Source organism: Lepidochelys kempii, chromosome 4 (assembly GCF_965140265.1).
Source record: "Lepidochelys kempii isolate rLepKem1 chromosome 4, rLepKem1.hap2, whole genome shotgun sequence".
NCBI classification, from domain to species: domain Eukaryota; kingdom Metazoa; phylum Chordata; order Testudines; family Cheloniidae; genus Lepidochelys; species Lepidochelys kempii.
Genome location: NC_133259.1, coordinates 24,287,710 through 24,315,163, shown reverse-complemented (window position 1 = coordinate 24,315,163; position 27,454 = coordinate 24,287,710). Strand labels below are relative to the sequence as shown.

At 40.1% G+C, this 27,454-nt stretch overlaps 1 protein-coding gene across 24 annotated transcripts in view; it reads left to right on the top strand.

The window, feature by feature from the left end:
* Positions 1–27,454, top strand: part of UNC5C (unc-5 netrin receptor C) — a 398,952-nt gene that overhangs the window by 235,300 nt on the left and 136,198 nt on the right. For 23 of the 24 annotated variants that reach the window (XR_012158469.1, XR_012158478.1, XR_012158467.1 and 20 more), the window contains exons 3-4: positions 10,237–10,380; positions 26,646–26,749. Coding sequence is in view for 1 of the 24 variants with exons in the window: in XM_073340726.1 (XP_073196827.1) it covers positions 10,237–10,380; positions 26,646–26,749 (248 nt within the window). In the remaining 23 variants the exon portion in view is untranslated. The remainder of the gene's footprint in view (positions 1–10,236; positions 10,381–26,645; positions 26,750–27,454) is intronic. The other variant, XR_012158488.1, reaches the window with a different exon arrangement.

The following is a 27,454-nucleotide window of genomic DNA, read 5'->3' as shown; positions in this document are numbered from 1 at the left end:
TATCATATAATATTCCTCTCTCTGGTCGTCTGTAGCAGTCCAGATATGTTGATAAAGTTCCTCTCTGCCCGCAGGCAGAGACAGTACAGTTAGATCTTTTGATGATATCATCCCCTTTAGACGCAGGGTGTTCTTGGCTCCCAGACCCCGTTACCTCTGTCTCGAGCAGGTGGAGTGTCATAACCTTTTAGGGTGACCAGATGTCCCGATTTTACAGGGACGGTCCCGATTTTTGGGTCTTTTTCTTATATAGGCTATTACCCCCCACTCCTGTCCCGATTTTTCACACCTGCTGTCTGGTCACTCTGTTACCTTTGGAGCTGAGAGAAAGGCATGAGCACAGAAAAGAATGCAACAGGCCTCATAGGCCTAATAGCATTTCTGCCCAGGCACTGGTGTGCAGCTGCCTCCACAATACCACCGGATGTACTGGCGCCTGATACTGCCCTCACAAGGAAAAGCTGAATGAGATCCAGCTGCTCTCTTAGATCCTCCAGAGGGATTTCAGTCCAAACTCTGCCTCAGAGTCTGTGGGGCTTATGAAAACTGACTTTAAGGCATTCAGGGAAAAGGGACTAAGCTAAGAAATAGAGAGAAAGTGAATCTCCTCTTTCCGGCAGCCTTCCACCTTGTGATACCCTCTCAGAGAAGGACCAGTTACCAGTGATCCTCAGGCTACTTCCATTACAGAAAGGGAGTCCCTACGGAACAAGAAGGATAGGGGGAGAGCCACAGGGATGATGAGGGCCAGGGGCTGATCAGGAAATGCCTGATCCCCACCCACAAGGGAAACAGGAATTCAGGTTCTTCCAGGGTTCAGGTTCTTCACCTGCTAGCTCTTGGCTCTAACCACCTTGCCTTCACTAGAATGTTTTCAAGTTAGAAGAAAAGGAGGACTTGTGGCACCTTAGAGACTAACCAATTTATTTGAGCATAAGCTTTCGTGAGCTACAGCTCACTTCATTGGATGCATGCAATGGAAAATACAGTGGGGAGATTTTATATACACAGAGAACATGAAACAATGGATGTTATCATACACACTGTAACGAGAGTGATCAGGTAAGGTGAGCTATTACCAGCAGGAGAACGGGCTGGGGGGGGGGGGGTGGAGCCTTTTGTAGTGATAATCAAGGTGGGTCATTTCCAGCAGTTGACAAGAACATCTGAGCAACAGTGCCGGGGGCGGGGAATAGTTTTACTTCGTGTAATGACACATCCACTCCCAGTCTTTATTCAAGCCTAAGTTACTTGTGTCCAGTTTGCAAATTAATTCCAATTCAGCAGTCTCTCGTTGGAGTCTGTTTTGGAAGTTTTTTTGTTGAAGAATTGCAACTTTTAGGTCTGTAATCGAGTGACCAAAGAGATTGAAATGTTCTCTGACTGGTTTTTGAATGTTATAATTCATGACATCTGATTTTTGTCCATTTATTCTTTTATGTAGAGACTGTCCAGTTTGCCCCATGTACATGGCAGAGGGGCATTGCTGGCACATGATGGCATATATCACATTGGTAGATGTGCAGGTGAACGAGCCTCTAATAGTGTGGGTGATGCTATGGGACTCTTAGATTAGGCTCTATGATGGTGTCCCCTGAATAGATATGTGGTGGACACAGTTGACAACAGGCTTTGTTGCAAGGGTAGGTTCCTGGGTTAGTGGTTCTGTTGTGTGGTGTGTGGTTGCTGGTGAGTATTTGCTTCAGGTTGGGGGGCTGTCTGCAAGCAAGGACTGGCCTGTCTCCCAAGATCTGTGAGAGTGATGGATCGTCCTTCAGGATAGGTTGTAGATCCTTGATGATGTGTTGGAGAGGTTTTAGTTGGGGGCTGAAGATGACGGCTTTCTGTTATTTTCTTTCTTGGGCCTGTCCTGTAGTAGGTAACTTATGGGTACTCTTCTGGCTCTGTCAATCTGTTTCTTCACTTCAGCAGGTGGGTATTGTAGTTGCAAGAACGCTTGATAGAGATCTTGTAGGTGTTTGTCTCTGTCTGAGGGGTTGGAGCAAATGCGGTTGTATCTTAGAGCTTGGCTGTAGACAATGGATCGTGTGGTGTGGTCTGGATGAAAGCTGGAGGCATGTAGGTAGGCATAGCGGTCAGTAGGTTTCTGGTATAGGATGGTGTTTATGTGACCATCGCTTATTAGCACCGTAGTGTCCAGGAAGTAGATCTCTTGTGTGGACTGGTCCAGGCTGAGGTTGATGGTGGGATGGAAATTGTTGAAATCATGGTGGAATTCCTCAAGGGCTTCTTTTCCATGGGTCCAGATGTTGAAGATGTCATCAATGTAGCGCAAGTCGAGTAGGGGCATTAGGGGACGAAAGCTGAGGAAGCGTTGTTCTAAGTCAACCATAAAGTTCAAGTTAGCTGACTCGAGTTAAGAATGCACCTTTCTTCCTAGTGAGGACAAGGCTACAGAGGGCACAACCATAGCTGGAAGCTATTCATTTAAAAATCTGAGCTAATAGTTACAGAAAATTGTTTGCAGTATTCACCTAGTTCCTCTGGGTGCCATTTGCCCAGCAGCCATTACTGGGAAGTCAGAAAGAGCAGATGCATGCAATGACAGGGTGCATGGTTGTTGGAGGGGTTTTAAGTCACTTAGCTTTATTTATTTATTTATTTCTAAATATTTTTATTTCTTATTTCTTTGTTGCAAAGATTGCAGTTGATGGGTTTAGAAAACGAAGTATACAAGAGGCTTGCCGTCATCTCTGTCCCAACAAAATGCAGAGAGATCCTTTTTTCTCAGCAAGAATCATTATATTTGAAGCAGTCCTATTTGTGCTCAGCCTATTTATTAATTTTTGAAACACCAGACACCGTACTTTGGTGCTTTGAAGTACTTTGAAGTGTTTGAACAGAGTCATTCTATGGCTGTGAGAGATCCATCTCTGAAAGCTTGTAAACAAGTTTCCATCGTCACAGAGTATTGATTTAACTTATTTATTATAAAAATATTTCATTGAATAAAATTATTCAGGCCTCCCCTTCCAAAAATGGACTGTTTACTGAGTCTGTGACTGAACAGTACGTCAGATAGATATTCTGAGTCACCACTAAGTGAAAATGTTGCCCATACTCTGCTTGAATCACTAAGTTTTACCATAGGAGACCAAATGTAGTAACAAGCACTAGGTGAACCTTTTATTAAGTACATCTGCAGTCCTATCACTTTGGGTTGTGCTCTTGGCCAGTTTGATAAGATAGGGAAAAATCTGACTTTTTTGGATAAGGCATAAAGCTGATTCTGAGTAACTGCCAATTATAAATGCTATGGGACTCTTAGTTGGAGCTGAACTAATATGGATGAAATCCTGGCCTCATTGAAGACAATTGCAGAACTCTCATTGACTTCAGTGGGGTCATGATTTTCACCCGTGCAGGCAGCTATGAGACATCATAGTCTAGTGCTAGTGGCTAGAACAGGGATCTGGGGAACAGAGATCTGGGGAACAGAAAACAGGGGTTCTGTTACAGGCTTCGGCACTGATTTATTTTGTGACCTTGAGCAAATCCCTTTACCTTACACTGTGTCATTTTCATCGTCTGTGAAATGCAGATGTACATATTTACACACTGTTGTCGTGCACCCTAAGATCTTTGGTTGGAAGGCACTTTGTAAGTGCAAGGTATTACTAACATAGTTATTTACAATGCACGTGTCACACAGTATTTCCTCGCCCCAGGCATGGTGGGTGACAAGTTTCTGTCTCCTGGGAGATGCATTCTCTGGCATATTTGATTACTAATTGAAGTATCTCTTGGCCAATTGAAAGCTCAAAAACACAAAAGAGAATCCATTAACAGAAAAAATTACACGTACAGATTCTCACAATTTGGAAACCGAGTTTATACTTGCAGCTGAACACACACACATACACACACACATTAATATAAAATTTTCCATGTACCTTAAATAACATCAAAATAAGTTTTGGCACAAAGGAGCCCTGTAGAGTGCAGCTATTAACCCTGCTCACCTGGACACATTCTGTGCTGGATAATTAAATTTTGCTTTGCTGAAATTTCTCTTAGACTTTCAAGTTAATACGGTATTCTTCATTGCCCATCCTAAACTATTGTATAGGGTTGTTGTGCCCGATAAAGCAGTTATTGGGTTTCACCACAGGAGTGAATGAATTTTAGTGGTGGGCACAGTGAGATATATAAAATAGTGTCAGTGATATATATACTGCTATGGAAATCATTAGGAGTTTGTCCATTTAATTCAATGGGCGCAAAATAGAACCCATTAATTGTTATTACAGTTACTAATTATATAATACCGTAATATTATATGATTACATTACATTTATGGACATTGAAAAAAAGAGGTGTAGCTTCTGCCTTTGAATCGACCCATAGTTTACTTAATCAGTTAATATATTATGTTAAGCACTTTGGGATCATCAGAATGTGTCTTTGCTAGACTGTGTATCTAGAATGCAAGTTATAGTAAAGGGCTGTGTCTATAATAATTCCCTCCCTGCTGTCCCTTTGCTCCAGGAGGGGAAGTGATTAGCTGTTCTCCTCTACCAGCTGCAAATGATTATCCCTCCAATCTCCTGTGCTCACTTAGCTGTACCACTCAGCAGTTAGGCAGATTTAGCCAAGGCTCCATCTATTCTGTGCCTCTTCCCACCCATTCCCCACCCACAGATGTCAAAGTAAACAGTGTAGGAATGTAAGGAAAGGTCTATCTCTTTCACTCGCTTGCATGGGTGTGTAGTCCAAGTTACAATCCAGCCCAGAAGAAGTATAATTTTCCATTAAAATGTGATAAGAGGCATGTAGTGCTGGTGAATAGTGCTAGATTGACAGCCCTGAAGATTGAGGCCTTCTCTTAATTCACAGAACTGGTGTAAAACAGGCACCTTCAGTGCTAGTTGTCCTTAACCTCCTCTTCAATATGCCTCAGTCCTCACCTGGAGGGACAACCTGAAGGGGTTAGAAGGTTGTTCAGTCCTTGGGATCTCTTCTGAAAGTGCCAAAGTGATGCCAATTAATGCCAGTTTCAGACTTGCCAAGTGCACTGTGTTTCTTTTCAGGCTAGAGGTGTTTGGCCCTTTCTACAGGGAAGTTCCAGAAATTTAATGGATTTTTCTGATGGCAGGCTCAGTGCTGTGTGTGGGTGGATTTTATATGAAATCTGAGTGATTGGTGTGTGTAAATATCCCTGAAACTAAACAGTTCCAAAGTCATCTTCTCTTTCCCAGATTTCTCTCATAATTTAGATTATCCAAATCCACAAGATAGAATTCTAAGTAAGCATTTCTCTCCTTTTCCTTGTTCTCCCTTCTGAACTTTTTCATTTTCTTTTATTTCAGTTTCAAAACTTTGAGCAGTTCTTGGGGCTCCCTTGCAATTTTTCAAGTTGTTTATGGAGGTCAGAGATCAAATACTTGTGAACTGAAAATGGGAAGCCATGTTTTTTATGGATCCATTTCTTTCTGATGTACATTCATAAGATGTCATTAGCACTTCTTATACAAAACTGATTCAAATGGCTTGACTTTCTACTTTGACTTCTCACTTTAGGGCTCCACACTACCACCACCCTGCTGCAAGTTGGGGGTGGTAATGGGTCACAACACCTACTCATTCGAGGATGGCTGCATCCAAGGTCTAGGTAGCCTGCACAGGGGTAGAAGTGTATATTCCCCTTATGTCCCCAGGTGGGCATGTAGGCCAAGGGATAAACCCCAAAGGAGGAGATAGTACAAGCAAAAATTCCCCCTCCCCACCGATCATCTTCTTTCTATTTATTGCCATGAAAGAGAGTAGGAGCTATACTGTAACCACAGCAGGGAAGCTTTTAATAAAGATGGTATCTTTATTTATTGAATTTACCTACAGTGTAAGGAACCTATCATACCATCTAGCTGCCCACAAATGCATTCAGTTATCTCCCTACAATTGGGTTTGTTATTGCATAGCTATAAAATAGGAAGGCATCTGCTTCTGGTGGTTCATGTTTGAATTTATGCAAATATATTAATTTATGCAAATTTTCAATTTACTGGAATTTTGTCAGGCTATTGGCAGATATGCAGTTGTGAATGGGGTTTTATTCTGTGATGTGGATACCTGTATGCTGGGAACTTGACTGAAACTATCAACTCATTTCACAGTAGAAATGAAACATCTGTGGGATGGTAACATGTTTCAGTTATTACTGTTGTGGGGTGGATTTGAATTGGTGTCCTAGAGGTGTCCGTAAGCAACTACCAGTCATTCGAACTATCGAATCCTCCTTTGTGTGTAGTGTATGTGGCAGAGACACAGTGGAAAGTGTTTCAAAATGGCTTCTAATTTTGCGCTCACAAGTATGTGCATCCGTATGTAGTCAGGCAGCTAGACATAGAATTGCATGCCCAAACAGGCACACTCAGAGTCTGTGAGAGCAAATATAGAAGCCCTCTAAAAATGGGCTATAAAGTGTGTGATGTGGAGCAAATTCTACGCTGACTTGTATCCCATGCAATTAGTGAGGTTGCATGAGGTGTAAATCCGTGCACAAGTTGGCCCAGTGTGAGTATGAAGGCTGGGTTAACTTTAAACCGGGATATGTGTAGTTCTGTAAAGACCAAAGCACTAAAAAAGCAGCAAGGGATGAAGAGAAAATTTAGTTTATTCTACTGTTTCTGTCAGTCTCTGGGTCTCATACAGTGTTTAATGGGACGTTGTCAGGATTTAACATCCACATTTTGACCTCCCTTAAAAGTTACATTGCAAATCAACTGAGTCCTTAGAACGACATTTGTAATGCAGAAGGTGGCTCATGAGGAACGTTATGAAATGAATTCAATCTGTTTCCTGTGACTGAATAGTAGAAGCACCTACAGTAGTGGTAAGATCAAGATCTCTCTTAGAAGTCCTCCTCTCAAGGTTATCATGCTATAATTATTCTCCGGTGAGGTTTTTAAGCAGTACAGTACTGGGTGAATGTACAGAAACTGTACCAGGTCTTCTGTGGGATCTATATAGCATCATTTCAGCATGATAATAGGTCAGCTGCTGTCTGAGATACCTCAAATTAAATGTTTCCTAAAACAATTAGAAAGTGCGACCGTGGTAGGGATTATTTTTTACGTGACACCAATAGGATTCTGACCAGTCACAACACAGAGGAAAATTACCCCATTCCTAGTTGTATGACCCTACAGCCAGATTCTGCCACCTTTTCTTAGGTCGAGTGGTACTTTACTAGGTAAGACATTCCTTTTCAATCACTGAGACTCCTTGTGAAATGAGGCAGTACTGAGCATGAGTAAGGGCAAGGCCAGCAGAATCAGACCCTTACAGTCTGTGAAAGTTCAGGAGGAATCATGCAGGGTCACCTTCTGCCAGACATGCCAACTCTGTGAATTAATCGTGAGAGATGCGATTTCAAAGTAAAATGAAGCCTGACTCATGACTCGGGATAGAATACTCAAAGGTCAGGATTTCCTGACCTTTGAGAGTTCTATCCTGAGATCATGAGTCAGTGTTAATAATTTTACTCAGAAATCGCTGTCAGCCCCAGTGCTTACTGACACAGTTTAGTACCTTACACCAGAAGTAATCAGTGTGGTTCCTAATGGAGTAAGGTGCTACTTAGCAAAAATTAAGTGTGTCAGAATCTGGCCCATAAATTTCTACATTCACTGTCTATACATATAGCATATCGTCCCAGCTGATGTCTCAGAAACTGATTTGATCTTCTATATATTCTAGAAAAAATGTTTAGCTTAGAGACGACGTAACCATATGGTGATACTGTATTTATGATCACACGTTTTTAAGCAATAAGACACGAACAGAAAATGTGCTTCGAGATGGCTACCACACAATTTCTGAGACCAAAAGACTTCGAACAACCTGAAGCCTGTGAGCAATTCAGTTAGTCCCAGAAAAGCAGTGCCTAGACTAGCTTGTTGTTGTTAAATGGAGAATGTATTCAGAACCCAGAGATAAAAGTTATGCCAGTGTATTTAATGGATGTTATTGACATGATGTATATTTCATATCTTCAACATATCAGAAAACTGCATTTGCATCCAGAATTTTAAGTCCGTTTTGAAATCATTATTAACCAGTACTGTCCTTTAATTTTAAGACTACTTGCTTTAGCCCTATAGTAACCTAACTCTCTGCTCCATCAAATTCCATTATAATCAGCCTCTTTGTAAAAACATAATATTGTAACTGCTAGGCTCTCGAGGCTATAAAAAAGTGGAAATGGACTGAAGTGAGAGATCTTTAGACTAGCAGCAGTTGCACTGTGAAAACATAACCTGTTTTGGGCACATCCTGTACATAAAAGCTATTTTTCCCTCATAGACAGGACAATGAACAGCCCTGGACCACTGTTGGAGACAATTGAGCTCTTCAAAGCAAAGCAGTTTTCGAAGGTGGTGTTTGCCACATTTCCAAATATATATGCCGTATTTTGTTTTTACTTCGTCTAAGTACAGCAACCAAATTTTGAGTGTTTAGTTTCAAGGAGAAAAGCTAGTATGTCTTTTCCTCAAAATAGCTTATAATTTCCTGGGCAAACATGTCAAAGATAAGGAAATTAAAAAGATAGTAGGCTATATAATACCTAGCAGGAAAATGCATCTGATTATAAAGAGTTCCTACCAAAAATCTGTATGATATTTTATGCTTCAATTCCTGTTGTTGTTTTTTATGATGTTACGTTGTTAACCGAGTTTTGGATGGAAAGAGTGTGCAGCATAAATGACAGTACACAACTGTGCACAAATATTAATTAATCATCACCTTCCTGAATAGAGCCTCTATGAGGCTGAAAGCAAAATCAAGGGTTTGCTTGGTTTCCAGAGCATGCAGTGCGCTCTGTGCTGTACAATTGGGAACATTCATGTTATGAATATCACCTTGTAATTCATGTTGTAAGAGGCTGGGGGGTAGCTGGCCTGAAAGTCTGTGTTCAGCGGAAAGACGCATAACCCTGTGTTAGTTACTCAGTGATGGGGACAAAGTATGCACACTAAGATCAAGTATCTTTTAATTAAATTTCCTGGCATTACAGTAAGGAAAAAGAGAATCAGTCACGCTATACAACATATTTGTATGTGAGGTTTATATACTTAAGGTCCTTTGTTGGACGACATTTTAGAAATGATGATTTTTTTTATGGATGGACACACTCTACAAGTTTATTGAGACTTTGGCATCAGCAGCACAGTGCAACTATGTTAAAAAGTGGTGCATAGATTTCCCCCTCCCCCCCATACCTTGGCTGCCATTTTAAAACTGAAGAGAAGAGCATTTTCACAGGGTTGGTGAATTGTAAGGGTGGGATCATGCAAAACACGGAGTATGTCAATTGGTGTTAAAGAGTCAGCATCTAACCAACAGGTGTTGCAGTAGTATCTGAGATACCACAATATTTCCTTGTACTTAGAATAGGCAAAAATGTTGCACATTAGATAGCACTGTGTGGTAACCGGGTAAATGCTAGGTTTGTAATGGCAGTGACAGGTTATCATCACTGTTGCTGTCATTGCAGATTTTTGAGGATTGCATTATGAGAGGGTATGTGGGAAGGTATGTTTTAGGGGGCAATGCAGAGCGCAGTGGTGTGCAATACTGTAGTGTAGAGTACACCCTTGTTGTGGACAGTATTGTTCAAAACAATACCGCTTACAATAATTATACTGTGGGGTTTGAGACCATTAGTGTAGACAACTGTTCTGTTTTTATGAGGGGTGTAGCCACGGTGCTGTGCACAATTAAGTGTTAAGAGTGAACAAGAGTTGCTCCATCAGCACTTCAGTCCATCAGAATCCCCAAACAGGAGGATATTTTTTTTTTAAAGGAGGAGACTTGTGTTTTTACACAGCTCCCAAGAGTGTGAGATGGGAAGCATGTTTCATATTAAAATTCTACTGTGCCATATCCTCACCTGGTGTCAATGGGAAATGGAAGCAATGGAGCTACTCTGGCTTACACTAGCTGAGGACCTGCCCTATGTTTATATGCATAATGTGTGTGTGTGTGTGTGCACATATGCATGATATAAATGAGTCTTGCAAAATATTCACTCACCTATAATGTTGGGTGAGTAAAATGTTGTTGTTTTTCTTAACATTCTCCTCATGATAAGGGCTGTTGAGTAGATGATCAGCCAGGGCTCATAAGAGTTTTACAAGCACACTCTAATATATTACTCTGAACAATAGCTTCACCAACTCTAATACACTCGGGATATTAATTGTATCCTGACAGGTTTGATTGTTCGGGAAGTGAGCATTGAGATTTCCCGTCAGCAGGTGGAAGAACTCTTTGGACCTGAAGATTACTGGTGCCAGTGTGTCGCTTGGAGCTCTGCCGGCACTACTAAGAGTCGAAAGGCCTATGTTCGCATTGCATGTGAGTACCTCTTCTCTGGGATGAAGTGACTCTGGGTTGTCTGGGTGGGGACTTTTGCTTCTAACCACATACACTGAACAGGCCTTGAATCTTCTGTGGTGGTTGATGCAGCATGTCAGACTTCAGACCACCAGTATTGCACTTAGATGTGTCAGTTCATCATTTCTTGTTTCTGAGAGCCAGATGTGCACCCTCCTCCTTTCAGGTTTATGAAAAAAGAAAGCCAACAACAGCAAATTATTTGTGAAGTTCTGCAATGATCCCGACGCAAGGAAAGTGTTTGTAGCCAATTGGCTGGAATTTTTCAAAGCAAACACTGTGATGGACTAAGAACAATTCCCTTGTGTCTCTGCAGCCATTTAATAATGCTGCTTTTGCCTGACAAACAGAGACCAAATGTAGCATATCACTGTAATCAGAGAGGAGCTATGATAGCAAAAATAGGCATCTTAACTCTTAACATTTCATCCTTGCTATGCATGGTTACTAGCCTCAATATTTATTTTAAATCCTTTCTCCACTCTCATTCTACCCATGAAAAAACAGGACAACCAATCTCCAGACAACAAATCTTCAGTTGACAATACAAATATTTAATGTTCATTAATTTTCAAAGAGGGACTTGTCTTTGTAATACAGCATTTGCAGCGGGGATTCCCGTTTCCCTTTCATGCAGATTAAGTGAGTTTTATTTAGTACAATGCAAGCAAGCTGCGTAATTCAGAAATTATTTCACCTGCCTTTGGAAAAAGGAACAAAGAAACATTGTTTGGTGAGTGTTCACCAGCAGCTGGATACTTGTCTGGCTCGTCTATACTGAATATAGCCTAAGATTTTAGAACAAGAGGAGAGAATTCCTCTTCCAGGAAAAAGAACATATCCCTTACCAACACCTTTAAGAAGGAAGACTAAGGAAGGACTGTTTACTTATCATTTTGCTATGAAATAGTGTCACCTCAAGCCACTTACAAATGGTTTTTTAGCACTCCATCCTGCTCTCAGTGAAGTCAGTTGGGTTGAGGCTGCTCAATGCACCTACAAATCAAGCCATTTTATTTACATGTCTAGGTACAGATTTAGGAGGCTAATTTTAAGTACCCAAGTTGAACACTGTGACCTAAGCTCCTTGACTAGAAATGGATCTTGCCTACAAATTTTGGATATAGAGATGGATCTGGAGAAGAATCTCCCCAGAGTTCAGTGGAGTTTGGATGCAAGGTTTCGGCCACATCCATCATACAGACACAGACAACTTGTAAGCAGATTATCAGATATTATTGCATCAGATAATAATACCTGGCTCTCACGTAATGCTTTTCATCAGTACATCACAAAGAGCTTTCCATGGAGGAATCAGTACCATTATTAGAACTGAGCAAAAATTTTCAGACTAATAGTTTATTCACCAAAAAATACAGGCTTGGATTGACCAAAACTATTCGTGATTTTGGGTTGAATTTAGCAAATAGTTTTGGCTAAAAAAAAATGGGGAAAAAAAAAGGAAAAAGTCCAAACGTTTCATTTCAACATTTTTTAAACAAAAGGTTGTGACTTTTCATTTTGAAACACTGGTTTGTTCAGAAATTTAGCTAGGCTTACTTTATTAAAATAAAAATTAAAAAATATCCACAAAGAAAATAAAACATTTTGTTTTGGGTTGCACGATACAAGTCATTTAACCTGAAACAAAACATTTTTGCTTTTTTTGTTTTAGCAAGAAAAATGAAAAATTTCTGTTTTGGGTCAAACCAAAACAAATTTGTTTTTTTATTTTTATTTTGGTTTGACTACAGAACCGAAAAATCTATTATTCACTCAGTTCTAATAATTGTCCCCATTTCAAGGGTAGGAAAATTGAGGCTCAGAGGTACATTGACTTGCCCAATGTCCCCAGCAGATAAGTGGCAGAATGAGGAGTAGAACCTGAGTCCCCTTCTTGTACTTTATCCGCTCATTATGTCATGGTACTCTTAGGAGTACTTAGGTACTTCACTATCACAGCAATGAGTGCACTGTAAATATCTATATTGACAGAATCTGCATTGAATCCCAATTTCCCCTGATTCTGGAGTGTTTCATCTATAGCATTTTGTACTGAATCCTTTTCTCGGGGCAAACAAACATTTCTAGAGTTCTTTAGGGTCTTTCTGACAGGAAAGCAGTGAACTTTAACTACCCATTCCAAATGTTAGCACTGTGCTTCAGAGAGCTTTAGCAAAGTTTCAACAGCTTTTTCAGATTACAAAACCTGTATTAAATCACCTAGTAAATTTTGGAGCCCTGCCAGTTAGCACTTGACAGATAGCCATCATATTTACTTCAATTAAGGGTCTGAATGTATATCAGATGAAGATAACAGAGCAATGTTAAAGTTACAGATGTGTAATTGCCTTTCATGAAATTAGATATGTATATATACAGCAACTGCACTTTAGCCAAGAGTCTGTCAGTGATTTCATCATAAACTCCTATTTTCAGAGGCTTATAACTTAGCTGTAAAAAAATCATTCTGGGCAGAAAATTGGCATCCAAAATCTTTGCTTGTGATTGATATTTCTGACCACATTTAAGAGAGAGAGGGAGAGAAAGTCAGTCTAGTAATTTTTATAGTGCTTAAGTGTTTTTTTTTTTAAATGGTGGAACTGAGCCTATGAACTTTGAGTTTTGCTTTTTGATGATGATTTTTTGCATACTTTCCCTCGATTTGGGGCTTCTTGGACAATTATGGCCCAGGCCTGTAGCCTCTATTCACAGGACTAAGAGCTGCAGTCTTAAGTATTTAGCCTGCAGATTTATGCCGAGCAGCAAAAGCACAATCACAGAAAAATCATCTATTTTAAACGACAAAATTTTCAGCTGGCCTTATAGGTAAATAATAAATATTTGTATGGACTCAAAACACATACAGTATGTACATCAGTGAGCGGAGACATTATTGTCTAAAAGGTAATAATAATTAGCCAAATTCTAGGCTCAGTTATGTCAGTGTTAATCCAGAGTCGCTCAGTTGATTTCAGTGGATTGACTCTGAATTGACACAAGCATAACTAAGCCCTATTTCAGCAAGATACTTAAGCACATGCCTAACTTTAAGCAGGTCCCATGGGACAATTCCACTGCTTAAAGTTCCAGCTCAAGGATCAGTGGCTAAGGTCTGCGCTGTGCCAAACCTTGCTGCTGTTTTCCTGAGACTTTTCCTACTCCAGCCCTATCAGGCTTCTGCTCTATCACACTTGTGAGTAAACCCCTCCTTTAGGCCCAGGATCCCAGGCTTCTACTCTCCCACAAGTTTTCTCCTTTCCCTCTCTAAGCCCGAAGAGGGACTACCATGTCCTGCCCTCGCTTCCTGACCTTATACCAGCCCTGCCTGCCCCTGCCCAGCTGGGCTTCATCCCCACTCAGTGCTTGATCATCAAGGCTAATTCCCGCTCAGGATGGTCTATCAGGTTACTTAACCCATCTTGGCCACAATAACCCTCTCCGGGATAGTGTGGGGTGAAGACCCCATCACACCTGTCTAGACTAGATTTGAAACATAACTAAAAATTCAGCTGTAGCCATACCCATATCACTCAAATCCTACATCCTCTGGGCACGCCAAGGTAGGCTGTGCATGATAAGGTATCACTCATCAGACAGACCAAGGTGCCAACATTTAAAATAGGCAGTAGGAGGGTCCAGCATTGCTGCCGGAGGGAATGGTTACCCAAGAAGTTTGCAGGGGTGCAGCTGCACCACTGCTGTAAACTCTCTAATGTAGGTGGTCTAAGCCAATGGGAGAGAGCTCTTCCATCAGCTTAATTACTCCAGCCTCCACAAGTGGCGGTAGCTATGTCGGTGGGAGAAGCTCTCCTGCCGACATAGCGCTGTTCACACTAGTTCTTATGTCAGTGTAACTTACGTTGCTCGGGGGGCATGATTTATTCACGCTGGTGAATTTCACAGGCTGGTGCTTGTTGGGGAACCATGGCCCAGAGCACCACAGAGTTAGGAAAGAACAGTCCTTGTGCTGCTCTGGTCATTATCTGGGACAAGCAATGGGCGTGGAGGCTCTTCACACTCTCCCCCATATTGTGCACCTGCATAGAATCCCTGCAGCCCTTAAATTTGCCTGCAGTAAGCACGCAATGCTGAGTTTTGAAGGAAACAAAACGCAACACAACTGTTTGTGGTGTTATGACATCAGGCTAGACCTTTTTCATTTTTAATAAGCACAAAAAAGTGAAGTCTAATATATTTGGGGGAGGGAAACCCTACAGTGCTTTGTGTGCTACAGTTACTTCACATTAATAGCCGTAGCTGGTGATTTCAGCACAAATCGTACCGTACCGTGATGACATAATTAGCCCTTTCTCGCATGTTCAGAAGAAAGATTCTTTTTTTTTTTCCATTCTGGCCACCAGTGTTATTGCTTTGCAGGGCTGTATAATTATTGTATCCTCTGGAGGACCAGTTCTGAAGTCCATTAAAACAAAAAAAAAAATGCATTCAACATCTCTGTTCATTGACCATGTAATAGAATTAACCGAAAAGTAATTTGAAAGTGTGAAGAATGTGCATCCTGGAAAAGCAGCTTGTATTTATTTAATTCAAGGTCAGGCATGTGTCGGAAAGGACATAACAACCTGGTCAAAGGAAATTCTCTGCTGAAAGTCAATTGAAAAATCACATCAGCCAAGCAGAGAACTTCCGTTGGTCAAGAGGGAAGGCATCTTTAAATTTGGAGTAAAGAGTGGTGTTTTTCAGAGGGATACACATGCTGGAAATTTAAACTGGAAGTAAAACTGATTCAGAACTCAAGATTGTGACTTCTTTCAGTGTGTAGAACTGGGTGATGTGAAGTCTGCAGCTTTGGACCATTTGTAATTAAGGTTTGGACCATTCTCTTCTATGAAGGTTATTCCTGAATAGTGAAATGGAAACTCCATGATTTTCCCTGGAATCCTTCCACTGGAGAGTTTGGTCTCCCCACAGCAAAGAGACTGGAAGAGATTCACCCTTGTAAACTGTCAGATTCCCTAGGATCTGTTTAGACCTGAAAATCCTAGGTATTTTAATAATCTAGCTAATGGAAAAACAGAATGAGTAATAGTGGAGCTGGAGAAATGCAATTAGTTGTCTGGGATACGTGATATTAGATGGTGCAAATACAATTTTCCTCATCATTCTAGCTATATTGACTCTCGGAGGTTCTCACATGCTTTGAAATGTTAATGTACACTGGGCCTAAAATATACTTTTGTTACTGAATTAAGAGACTACAGTTTTATGGAGAGAAGACAAAGGAGTTGGGATAGTTTTTTCCTTTTGTTAAAAAAAAAAATCCAAAACCACTGCATTATTTTAAAACTAATATTTGAAAAATGTTGATCTGATTCTATAGATACAATCCTACATTCTCTGCTTGAGCAAAATTCCTGTTGAAAGAAATCGATGCGAGCTGTGCCTATGTAACCAAGAATAGAATTAAACCTGGTAAAAGTTTCACTTGATAAAGACTAATTAAGTACTGCAGGATTTGGCCTAAATTATGGGCCAGTTCCATAACTGGTGTCATTGACTTTAGTGGAGCCAGGCCAATTTACCCCAACTGAGGATCATATCTGATCAATTTACAGCACAATTGAATAAATATGAAATTGGCCTGATTATCTTCTCACTTGTACCAGGTTTCAGAGTAACAGCCGTGTTAGTCTGTATTCGCAAAAAGAAAAGGAGGACACAAGTCCTCCTTTTCTTTTCACTTGTACCAGTTTTACATTGGTGTGACTCCACTAGATTCATTGAAGTTACACTTGATTTGCCCCTGAAAATGTACAATCACACTCAAGGCCAGTATCTGTATGTCCGACTTCTGAGTTGCTGAAAACCTGCTGCGAGAAATAAATAGCTTTTCTCCTAATTTCATCGGAGCAGGCTTTTTGCATAATGAATTTAGATGTCTTCTCATTTTTGGCTTCTTTCCAGTGTCTTGGAAACAAATGGAAACTTAAAAAAAAAAATTGCTCTTTTCCACTAAGACATCGCTATTTTATAAGGAATTGTTCTTATTAAACTTGTATTTAATTTTATATTAGTTTTCTATAGACTTAACTAAAAGCCTTTTTTTCCAGAATTGCTTTTTTTTTTTTTTTTTTTAATGAAGGGAGTTTAAATAGTAGCTTATATACATGTCTCATACTGTATACAGATAAGATTAATGTGATTCAGGAAAGTGGATTGGTTTATGTGATGGATTATCTCCACTTACGTTGGACAGAAAGACAGATGTGAAAATAATCACACATTCGTTACTGGCACTCAGGTAGTGAACCTTTTAATTCTGGGGTTCTGTGCCATACATTATGTTGCTGAATTACCTGTTTTCCCATTACTTTCACATCCCAGTATTCTAGCACCCCAGACAATATAGTGAAGACACAGTTCCATTGCCACCAAAATATTAGAGAGTACTGTATTAGTTATAAGATCTGGGGGAAATGGGACAACTAGGGCGGAACATTTAAAAGGAAGTTGAGAACACACAGAAGCATGAAATATGAAAAAATGAAGGGAATTGGTTATACATGGTATGTGTACATTGGGCAGTACTAAAGAAGGGACCTGATTCCTGCTTCCCTACAGGTTGAGTAATTCCCAGTCAATGGGTGTTACTTGTATCCTGCGTGGAGAGAACTGGGCCACATGGTCTCGAGTTGAGATTACTCTTGAGCCAAAGATGGACCTCCTCCATCACAAGTCTCAAAGATAAAGAAGGCATTTTAGAACTCATCGTATGCATTAGCTCATTTTACATTTTCACTACACTAGAATCATTCTTGTCAAGCAACTTCTTCTAGCAGGTCTATGTTTCTTTCAAGCTCTCTCATCTCAAAATATGGATACTTTTCTCTTTGATACATATGGCTTTGATTCTGCAATTGATGGTAAATTAGTGCATTTACAGCCAAGTGTAACCAAGACAGTTTTGAATATGTTCCATCTTTAAAACAGACCAGGAACTATCTATCTTTCTCAATGGACATCACATGAAACACGAATCCCACCCAGTCTACCTTGGAGTGAACCTAGATAAATCTCTCACCTTATCTTAACCACCTGAGGAAAACTGCAGCTAAGTTGAGGATACATAACAAACTTCTAAGCAAACTGGCCAGCACTTCATGAGGAGCCAACACGCAAACTCTGTAATCATCTGGTTTAGCTCTCTGTTAGTCTGCAGCAGAATATTGTGCTCCATCTGGCTCCATTTGTCTCATGTCAAGTTGGTTGACACTCAGCTACACTCAACTTTGCACATCATAACTGGGACAATTCGACCCAGACCAGTACTGTGGCTCCATATGTTAAGTAACATCACTGCTGCACACATCCCTCACAAGGATGCTACTGCCAGATCGGTTGAGAATACCAGGACAAACTCAAGCTACCACTTTCACAGACCTCTTCAACCACCCAAGGGTATGGTTTTCACCAGCCGTTGCAGGCCCATTTGCCCTGCCGAGATTTCTCTATGACATTGATATGGCATGAAGAATGGGCTGTAGCTGACATCAGAAACAAATCTCCTAAAACTGACCTGATCATATGTGTACCTGGTTTTGATTTGCCATGCCAGTCATGGGTCCTTCTGAAAAAAAATTTGAATAGGCCAAGTTCAACATACGGCCAGCCTTCACATCTGGGGCCAACAAGAGGATTCCACAAACAGCTGTGGCCAAAGGCACACAATGTCACACATCATGATGACTGCCATCTGGCCGGATTTGGTGATGGTTTGAAGGCTCTGCTCTTCACTGAGAAGGCTGCTGCAAATTGGCTTGGCAAGCTCCACGTCCACTTAGAAAAAGGGTTATGATTAGGGTATATAATAAATGCAAGCCTTAGGGTTTCACAATATTGAGTTAAAAACACATTGAATTAAAATTAATGTAATTGTTAGTGTTACTTTCATTTAACAAATCTCTGAATTTGTGTGTGTTAATACCTTCAGGGGGAGCGTTGGGGATGTCCTGCATATGTTGTCATGTCTCATAGAAATCAATGTCTTGCAACAGAACCTGCTTGAACCCTGAAGGAGATGGAAATATAGCAATCAAAAAGTTAACTAAAGATTTGTGCATATATTTCTATAGAGATAGTCTGCTGCTAGAGACAGATTAATGAATCAGAAAAAAAGTGTTTATGCAGAATTTGGGTGTTTTGCTTACAGAAATGCCTTTAGAGTTTCTGTATGGTATAACTTTAGCTTCACAACTAATTGCAAATGCACACCTAAAATCACTAGCTACTACACTTCCTGTGATACATTTATGCTCTTCAAAAGAAGACCTGCCAACACTGTGAAAAATTCAAGGTTTTTGTTTTATGTTTTTTTCCAAGGTAAAACTGAATCTAGTGTTTTATGGATTTTTTTGAAAAAATTTTAACTTCACATTCACATTTTAATTATTATAACATATAGTTGAAGAAAATACTAGAAATATTAGACTCTGCTTTCAGTTTTAATTGGAAAACTTTGAACCTTCTAAAACGTTAAAATGGAAGTGATGAGAAAACATATTATGCCTACTAGGAAAAAATAAAGAGGTTTAGATGTATCTGGAAGCTTAGGCCAGGTCTACACTACAAACTTATGTTGATATAACTACGTAGTTCGGGGCGTGAAAAATCCACATCCCTGAGCAATGCAGTTTTAGCAACCTAACACCCTGTGTTCTCCTATCGACATAGCTACCACCTGTCATAGAGGTGGATTAACTACGCCAAGGGGAGAAGGTCTCCCTTTGGCATAGGAGCGTCTACACTTAAGCACTACCATGGCGCAGCTGCATCAGTGCAGCATTTTAAGTGTCGACCCGCACTTAGAAGGGAAGGGGAATAGATGGAACCCATTGGTGATTGTAGAGAGGGGTGTAGTAAGTAAGTGGAATCAACTATCATTGAACTGTAGGGAAAGCGGATGGGGTTGTGAACTGTTAAGGGAGCAAGAATCTCGATACTTTTGAAAGACAGATAGGCATCAGATCATGTGGTTCTGTGTAAAAATGGCTAGCTCACACTACTTTTCAATCTTTACAGTGCTGAATTAATTAGATGGCTTTTCCTCATTCTAAGTGCAGTAAATGTGAAAGTTGCTGATCAGTTATGAAATCGGTGATTGTTATATAGGAATTTATCTGACTCAACATGCCTAAAGTTGAAGGAAGTAGTGCAAAACAAGCAATTAATCTGAGAAAGGGCAGACAATCTGACTCTTCAGATTCTTCAAGCTCAAATAGTGTCCAAGTTGCTTAAGATGCCATCGAAGAATGCAAAGAAGTATCTCAAGAATATCTTTGCCATTTGCTCAAATAACAAAAATAAAATGAGTGAAAGAGGAGAGAACTTCTTGAGTCCCGTCACCCTAATTTCCTTACCTATGGGTATTCAGCATATAATCTAACTCTGCTTTAGAAAGGAGCACCTAGCACATTGTACGTTCAAAAATTATTCTGACGCCACCATCAGTCTGGTTGGTTGACGGAAAAAGGAAGATTGATGCTCCAGCACCACTGACATTCTGTGGAACTCTCAGAAAAATTGTGGACTGGATTTTGAGCTCCATTAAAAATTGTGCGCCTGTTTCACAAAACTTTATGAAGCCAGAGGATCTAGTCCGTGTAAGTTTCCCCCGGAAAAGGGGAGTCCTTTGGCTTCTTTGTCACACGTCTACTGGCTGCAGGTGTTGGGAGCATGGCTGAGGAAAGGCTGTTTTTCTGGGGCATACCTACATTGCAGCACTCCTCAGCTGCTAGAAGTTGGGGACCACTGTCAGCTGGTGTCATTTAAAGCAGTCTTTATACAGGGGACTAGGGTGGTGCAGAACTGGCCTCAGTATTGAGTTGGAGGCACAAAGGGATCTCTTATTTCCCTCCTCTTCAGCTGTGCCCATTGTTCTTTGGGCCCAGCTGAGACCGTGGTCCTGTGTCTCTACATTTACATCCAACTAGAAGGACTGTGTTGAAATTTGCACCGAGCATGAGGATGGCTTTGATCAAAACACAGCATGCATTTTACACAAGCGGCTCTCCGGAGAGAGGCATGAAATTTATAAAAGCAATTGATAGCAGTTTCAGAGGAAGTTGCCAGATTACAGGCTGATGACACTAGTGTCACAGTCTCACTGGAAATCTGGTTTGATCTAAGTAACAACAAAAAACTGGAACCACACAAGGACAAAAAAAAAAAATAATTCAGAGAAGCTATGGAACCTTTCTATTACTCTAGCCGCCAGTGCAACTGATCTCAAATACAAAGGTCATAGACTCAGCTGTGAACAGGAAGAAGTAACTGAAATGTGGCTGATGGAACAGAGTCCTGAGTTTTGTTTTTCTCCTCTAGCCCTTGAAATTGAAAATCCAGATTTCAACTCCCTAATCTGTGTTTTCAGAAAAAGGTGTCACAGTTTTGTCCCAAATTGTGGGAAATTATGGAAGCAAAATTATGGAAGACAGGAGAGCTGAATTCAGAATTTTGTCAATTGTAAAAAGACCTTCACTCCTGTCCACCCAGCTTGGCATCACTCAAACATAGTTGGAATAATAAATATAATATGTAATTCATTTTCATAAGTATGTGATTTATGGTAACCTGATGAGCTTTTGTGGGGATGAGGGAAATTAAAACAACACTGGTCCTTTCATCCTTTAGAACATTTGTCTCCAACAGAATACAAACTTTATATGCAAATTTTTCTTACTCGTGTCTCCATTAAATTAGGTTAAAAAACCAAAAACAACTACCAAAACCATTTATATATATTTATATGTATATGTGTATATATATAGAGACACACTATCTTTTGTAGTGAAGAATTTTCATGTTCTTAAAAACTTATCTCCCGTAATGCATCTCTGCAAAAGGCTGCTTCTTCTCTTATATGACATCAACTCACACTAAATCAAAGTTGGGTGAAAAAGAATGTTTTAAAAAGCCCTGATCATTTTCTGAAGACATTGGTATGTTTGTTTTAGAGGGAAAATCCTAGTTAGAGTTACTGGAAAGAGCACAGAACAGAAGTGAGGAGTCTTTAAGGTCTACCAAGGGCAGAAATCCATCTTTTCCTGACATTAATGCTGCATTGTTCTGTACATTTCTGGTTTACATCTAATTCCTGGCTGACAAGTGTCCGTTTTTCATGCTTATTCATCAGTCACCCTTGCATTAGCACTGCCTTGAAGGCGTCTGCCCTGCCTCTTATCGCCTTTCTCAGAAATGATAAAGGATATCCTTAAAGTTTTACCCACCCACACATCACAGTAAAACCCAGAACTACAATGAAGGAATAAAATACAGTTTGTAAAAATAAATAAATAAATAAAATGGAAAAAAAGGTAATTCTTTGCTGACTGCAAAGATGAAAGCTTAAAAAAGAAAAAAAAAAAAAGGGAAGCAGAATCATGCCAGGAGTTAAAATGATTTGTACACAGAAACCGTTACCTTGGGGAGATAAAAAATATAATTTTTGAGTTGTTTTTAGACTAAGGATGCATTACACTTGGAATTTAAAACTGAGCCATTTAAAGATGCTTCACAAAATGGGTCTATTTTTCCTCTCCAAAAAGCAAAGAAATTCAGATGTGGGTTTACATTGAGAGATTGATCCCTCCATTTTATTAGTCCAGTTTTACAGTAGTGGAAAACCATTGATTTCAACACAGTTGTGAATGAGGCTCTCTTTCCTGATTGCAACAGATGTCCCTAGGTATTTCAGGAGTCTCGGAATGAAGTCTCGCCCCAGTATGCTATGTGTGTGTTTTGTGCTGTGCCTGTAATATGTGGCACAAGAATAGTCATTGACTTCACTGGGACTGCACATTGGTAAGGAGTGTAGGGTTGGGCGCAGAGTTGCATCCCAGAATTTTAATCCTTAAACCTGAATTTCTTTCCATTACATCACATCCTGTACAGGACGGGGGAGAAGAAAAATATCTGTTGTACAGGCTGAGAGTTCTAGCCAAACCAAAACCACTTCCACAGAAGCTCCAAGGTGACGCCCTACCTGCAGCCATAAAGGTTGCACCTTTGGAAGCAAGAATTTATGTAGTGCTTAAATTGTGCAGCTGTATGAACCATCACCTTTTTGATTCTCCCAAGCCTGATATGGCTGCTAATGCAACAATCAGGCTTCATGGGAATGACACAAAAGAGGCATGCTGATTCCCTAGCATCCTAGCATAAGAAATGGATTCTTCCTTGTCTGATCTAATCAGCCTTGGAAGAAATTTTATGGATCCGGGAGCTCGGGCTGCAGCCCAAGCCCAGAAGTCTACACAGCAATGAAACAGCACCGCGAGTACTGGCCCAAGTGGCTGGCACAGGCCAGCCATGGGATTTCCTTTGCTGTGTAAACATACTCTATATTACTAAAGTGAATGTGGTAAGAGAGTACCCTCCTCCCTTTACCTCACATGACTCATCCTAAGGTTAGGGGTGGAAGAGGTGACAGACCAGTTTCTCTGACCCCCTGAGAACTGCAGAAAGGAACTCTTGCAGACGTAGGAGCTGTAACAATTCAGAGTTTCTGCACAGACAAGAGTCCTGACTAGAGTGGACTCTTTTGTTTGTTTGTTTTCAGTTGCAACATTTTCTGAAGATTGTTTCATTCTTCTGGTTTTCAAAATGGACCAAATTTTTCAGTCTGGAATCTTGTGAGACTGTGTTTTACCTTTTTTCCACCTCATTTTGCAAACAGTTAGAACTTTCAAAAATGGCATGTTTTAAAGTTGAAAAATATGGGTTTTGAAAATACTCAGTTTTGAAAAATCTCACCGTGTGATTAAGCTGACAATCAAAATTGATAAGGGTGGGGGAAGAACCCTCTAAAACCACAAACAGCAAGAAAATGAAGATTGGAATGAGAAAATAGCAAATGGAGAATTGTAAGGAAGACAAAATATTTTCACAAGGGTTTTTTGTTGTTTTTTTTTTAAAGGCCCTTTTTCATCAAAAAACTGACTTGCTCAGAAACAGCCCCAGTCCTACGCCAGTGGGATGTATCTAGCTGGACACAGCGGGTGCTAGAGTCACTTACATGAGCTCTCCATCTCCTCAACATTTCTAAAAAGCCTCAGTTAGAACTTTTGTTTGTTTGCTTTTCACCCCAGCCAACTTTATGCTTGGATAGTTAAACATACTGCGCAACCAGTATCTGTCTTCAGCTATCTGATGACTCTATGGATTGGGAGGACATATATAGTTCTGGATGGATAAAGCTCTAAGCACACAGGATGAAGTTGACAGAATGGAGTAGAAAAGCTCCCTATCTTGTAAATACACAATTATGTACTTTTTTAAATGAGTATTATTTATTTGATAGTCTCTAATGGCTCCTTTGAGAACATTACCCTCTGTTATGTTAGGGACCTGGACTTCGAGTATTTTTTAGTTTGCAGATCACTGACCCACTGGAATGCAGTGGCGTTTTCAAAATATTACAGCATATCAAGTCAGTGAGTAATGGGGAGCTTCATGTGCATTAATCCCACCTGGTGAAAACTCTAATGAAACTTTTGATGGGGAACACGTACTGCTCACACTTATCTGTGCCACCTGTTTATAATAATCAGAAGAAAGCTTCTTTGTGTACTAAATGTAATTATTGCGCATTATGGGTAATGTATTTTAATTTGTAAGTATTAAAGCTTTGTTTTATGAGCTCAATACACCTGTTTATAAATGTGTGTGTGTGTGTATACATATCTAATATATATAATCTCTCTATATATATATTTTGTGTATGTCTGTTTAAAAGGTTATTAAGTTAACTTCAGATCTGCATTTAATGTTTGGAAGGGAAGTGGGAAGACATAAAATAACATGCCAGGGAAGACCTAGGAATATCTATCTATCTAATCAAGTTATACTGTGCTCATTGTGGTATCTGAACACCTGAGATTTATTATTACTATACTATTTGATATTTATGACAGTATGCTACTGTTATTAACACTACAGTCTCCTATTATCTCCTAGTTTTAATATTAGGGCACAATAAAACCTGTTGTAATAGTTCCTAAAATGCATTTATATACACATGTTGGATGTAGAATCATAGTTTCACAGAAATGTAAAACTGGAAGGGACCTTGATAGGTTATCTAGTCCAGTCCCCTGCACTGAGGCAGGACTAAGTATTATCTAGACTAACCTTGACCCTGTTCCTAAAAACCTTCAGTGATGGAGATTCCATAAACTCCCTAGGTAATTTGTTCAAGTGCTTAACTATCCTTACAGTTAGGAAGTTTTTCCTAATGTGTAACCTAAATCTCCCTTCCTGCAATTTAAACCCATTGTTTCTTCTCCTGTCCATCAGACTAAACAAATCCATTTTTTTTAATCTTTCCTTGTGGGTCATGTTTTCTAAACCTTTAATCATTTTGTTGCTTTCCTCTGGACTTTCTCCAATTTGTCCACATCTTTCCCACGATGCGGTGCCCGGTACTGGACACAATGCTCCAGGATTATCTTCCTACTGTATTTTCCACTCCATGCATCCGATGAAGTGGGTTTTAGCCCATGAAAGCTTATGCCCAAATAAATTTGTTAGCCTTCAAGGTGCCACAAGTTCTTCTAGTTTGTTTTTTTTTGCTGATACAGACTAACACGGCTACCACTCTAAAATACTCCAGCTGTGGCCTTATTGGTGCTGAGCAGCGTGAAAGAATTACTTCTCATGTCTTGTTTGCTTCTTTTCCAACAGTATTACATTGTTGACTCATATTTAGTCTGTGATCCACAATAGCCCCCAAATCCTTTTCTGCACTACTCCTTCCTAGGCAGTCATTTCCCATTTTGTATTTGTGCAATTAATTATTCCTTCCTAAGTGCGGTACTTTGCATCATGTGTCCTCGCTGAATTTCATCCAATCTATTTCAGACTATTTCTCCAGTTTATCAAGATCAATTTGAATTCTAATCCTGTCCTCCAAAGCATTTGCAATCCCTCCCAGCTTGGTATCATCAGCAAACTTTATAAGTGTGCTCTCTCTGCCATTATCCAAATCATTTATGAAGATATTGAATAAAATATATTAAATACATTTGCTGTATGGAGGCAATGCATCTCCTTTGGGAGTATCTTTATAGATGCATTAAACATTAAACTCTATTTTTGTATTTTACTCAACTAAATACAGTTATTAATTTTTGCTTATTTAAAATCTAAAAGAAAAACTGAGACTGCATTGCACTTCTGAAGCACCGTTACTCTGAAGGACTCAATGTTCTTTACCAACATGAATGGATTAAACCTCACAAACACTCCTTTGAGCTAGGTGGTGTTATATCCTTTTAATGCTGAGCAAACTAAAAGCTTGTTTTCATGTTCAGTGCTATAGCGGCTCCTATGCCGATGGAAGAGCATCTCCCGTCAGCGTAGTTAATCCACCTCTCCATGAGGTTGTAGCTATTTCAATGGGAGAAGTTCTCCTGAGGACATAGCGCTGTCTACACAGGGGGTTAAGTTGGTATAACTATGTAACTGGGGTGTGTGGATTTTTCATACCCATGAGCCACATACTTATACTGATATAGGTCTGTAGTGTAGACCTGGCCTAAGGAGGTGAAGCAAACAGAGAGATGAGTCAACATTCTCAAGGTCAGGTAGCTAGTCCTCAGCACAGCCAGAAATAAAATTAGTAAGTCCTTACTACCAGCCTTCTTGCACCAACCACTAGACCACACCAACTTCTAGTTCAGGGTACGTTTTCCTGCTATAGTTTTAAGACCCCTGGAAAGCAAGGTTTTATTGAGAACCCTAAAAACAACACACTGTAGTAGTGATGCACACTGTCTTTTCTATTTTTCCAAAACTATGGTTTGTAGTCACAGCCCTGCACTGGGTGTGGCATGGATGCACACCAAGTCGGCAGCAGCTCTGACAAGAATATGCCGCAGGAAGCTCTGTTTTTGTTCTGTTTGTATAGTGCCTAGCACAATAGGGTTGTAGTCTGTGAGTGGGACTTCTAGGCATACAGTAATAAAAATAATACATAATAATAAAATTGCTAAGAAATCTTTTCCCATGTAAGTTCTCCAACATGATAAAATGAAGTGAAAATATTTTCCAGTCTTTTTAGATGAGGGTCTCTTCAGGACAGTGATTGTGTCTTCCTGTCTGCTTGGAACTGATGCCAACCCCAACATGCATTCTGCATGACTACAATCATCTGTAAATCTTTGCAAGAATTAATGACTTCACAACCTGCTTTTGGTTTTTACTAGATCTCCGGAAGACTTTTGAACAGGAGCCCCTGGGGAAAGAAGTGTCTTTGGAACAGGAAGTCCTTCTCCAATGCCGTCCACCTGAAGGCATCCCAGTAGCTGAGGTGAGTGACAGCAGCTTCCTGCGCTAGCAATTGCCACTTAGTTGTCCTAACTGAGGCCTAATATGTGGCTAATGGTGCAGTGAATTAGGGTATGGCATGATGAATGGATGGTAATGGAGACCTAACTGCCTGCTGCTGGTAGAATAGATTGATTGGGAACTGATTAATGACTTTGGAGTCAATTAGAATGCCCCACTGGGCAGAGCCGTAGGCAGTTCAGTTTTATTTTTTGTTCTCTTTCATGAAATCAGAACACATCAGTAGGACAAATACCTGGTGGGATTTATGAACGCAACCCTGTTGTTTTTTTCTTGTCTTTTTTTAAAGTGAAAGTAATTGCTGTCCTTGAGGCAACTGGCTTTCATGTCTTACTAAAACATTTTATTTTTAATTTGCAGTATTTAATTTTCCTCACACATTTGTGTGCACACACTCACACACAGACTGCATAGCACAGTACGAGGGCCCCTGCCATGATCTGATAAGGGACTTCCCAAAGCTGAAACAGTGTGGTGTGAAGGAAAATAATCCATCTTCTAACATGGCTTATCTGTTCCATCGAACAGCAATGAAAAACACAGGCAAGGGTACTCTGTTTTCGTACTGGCAGGAGTAACCCTGCACTATTTAGCAAAAACTGTGCACACTGGCAGTGATTGGCTCCTCCATGAAAAGGAGCTCACCTCAGCATGGTGGTGGTGCTGG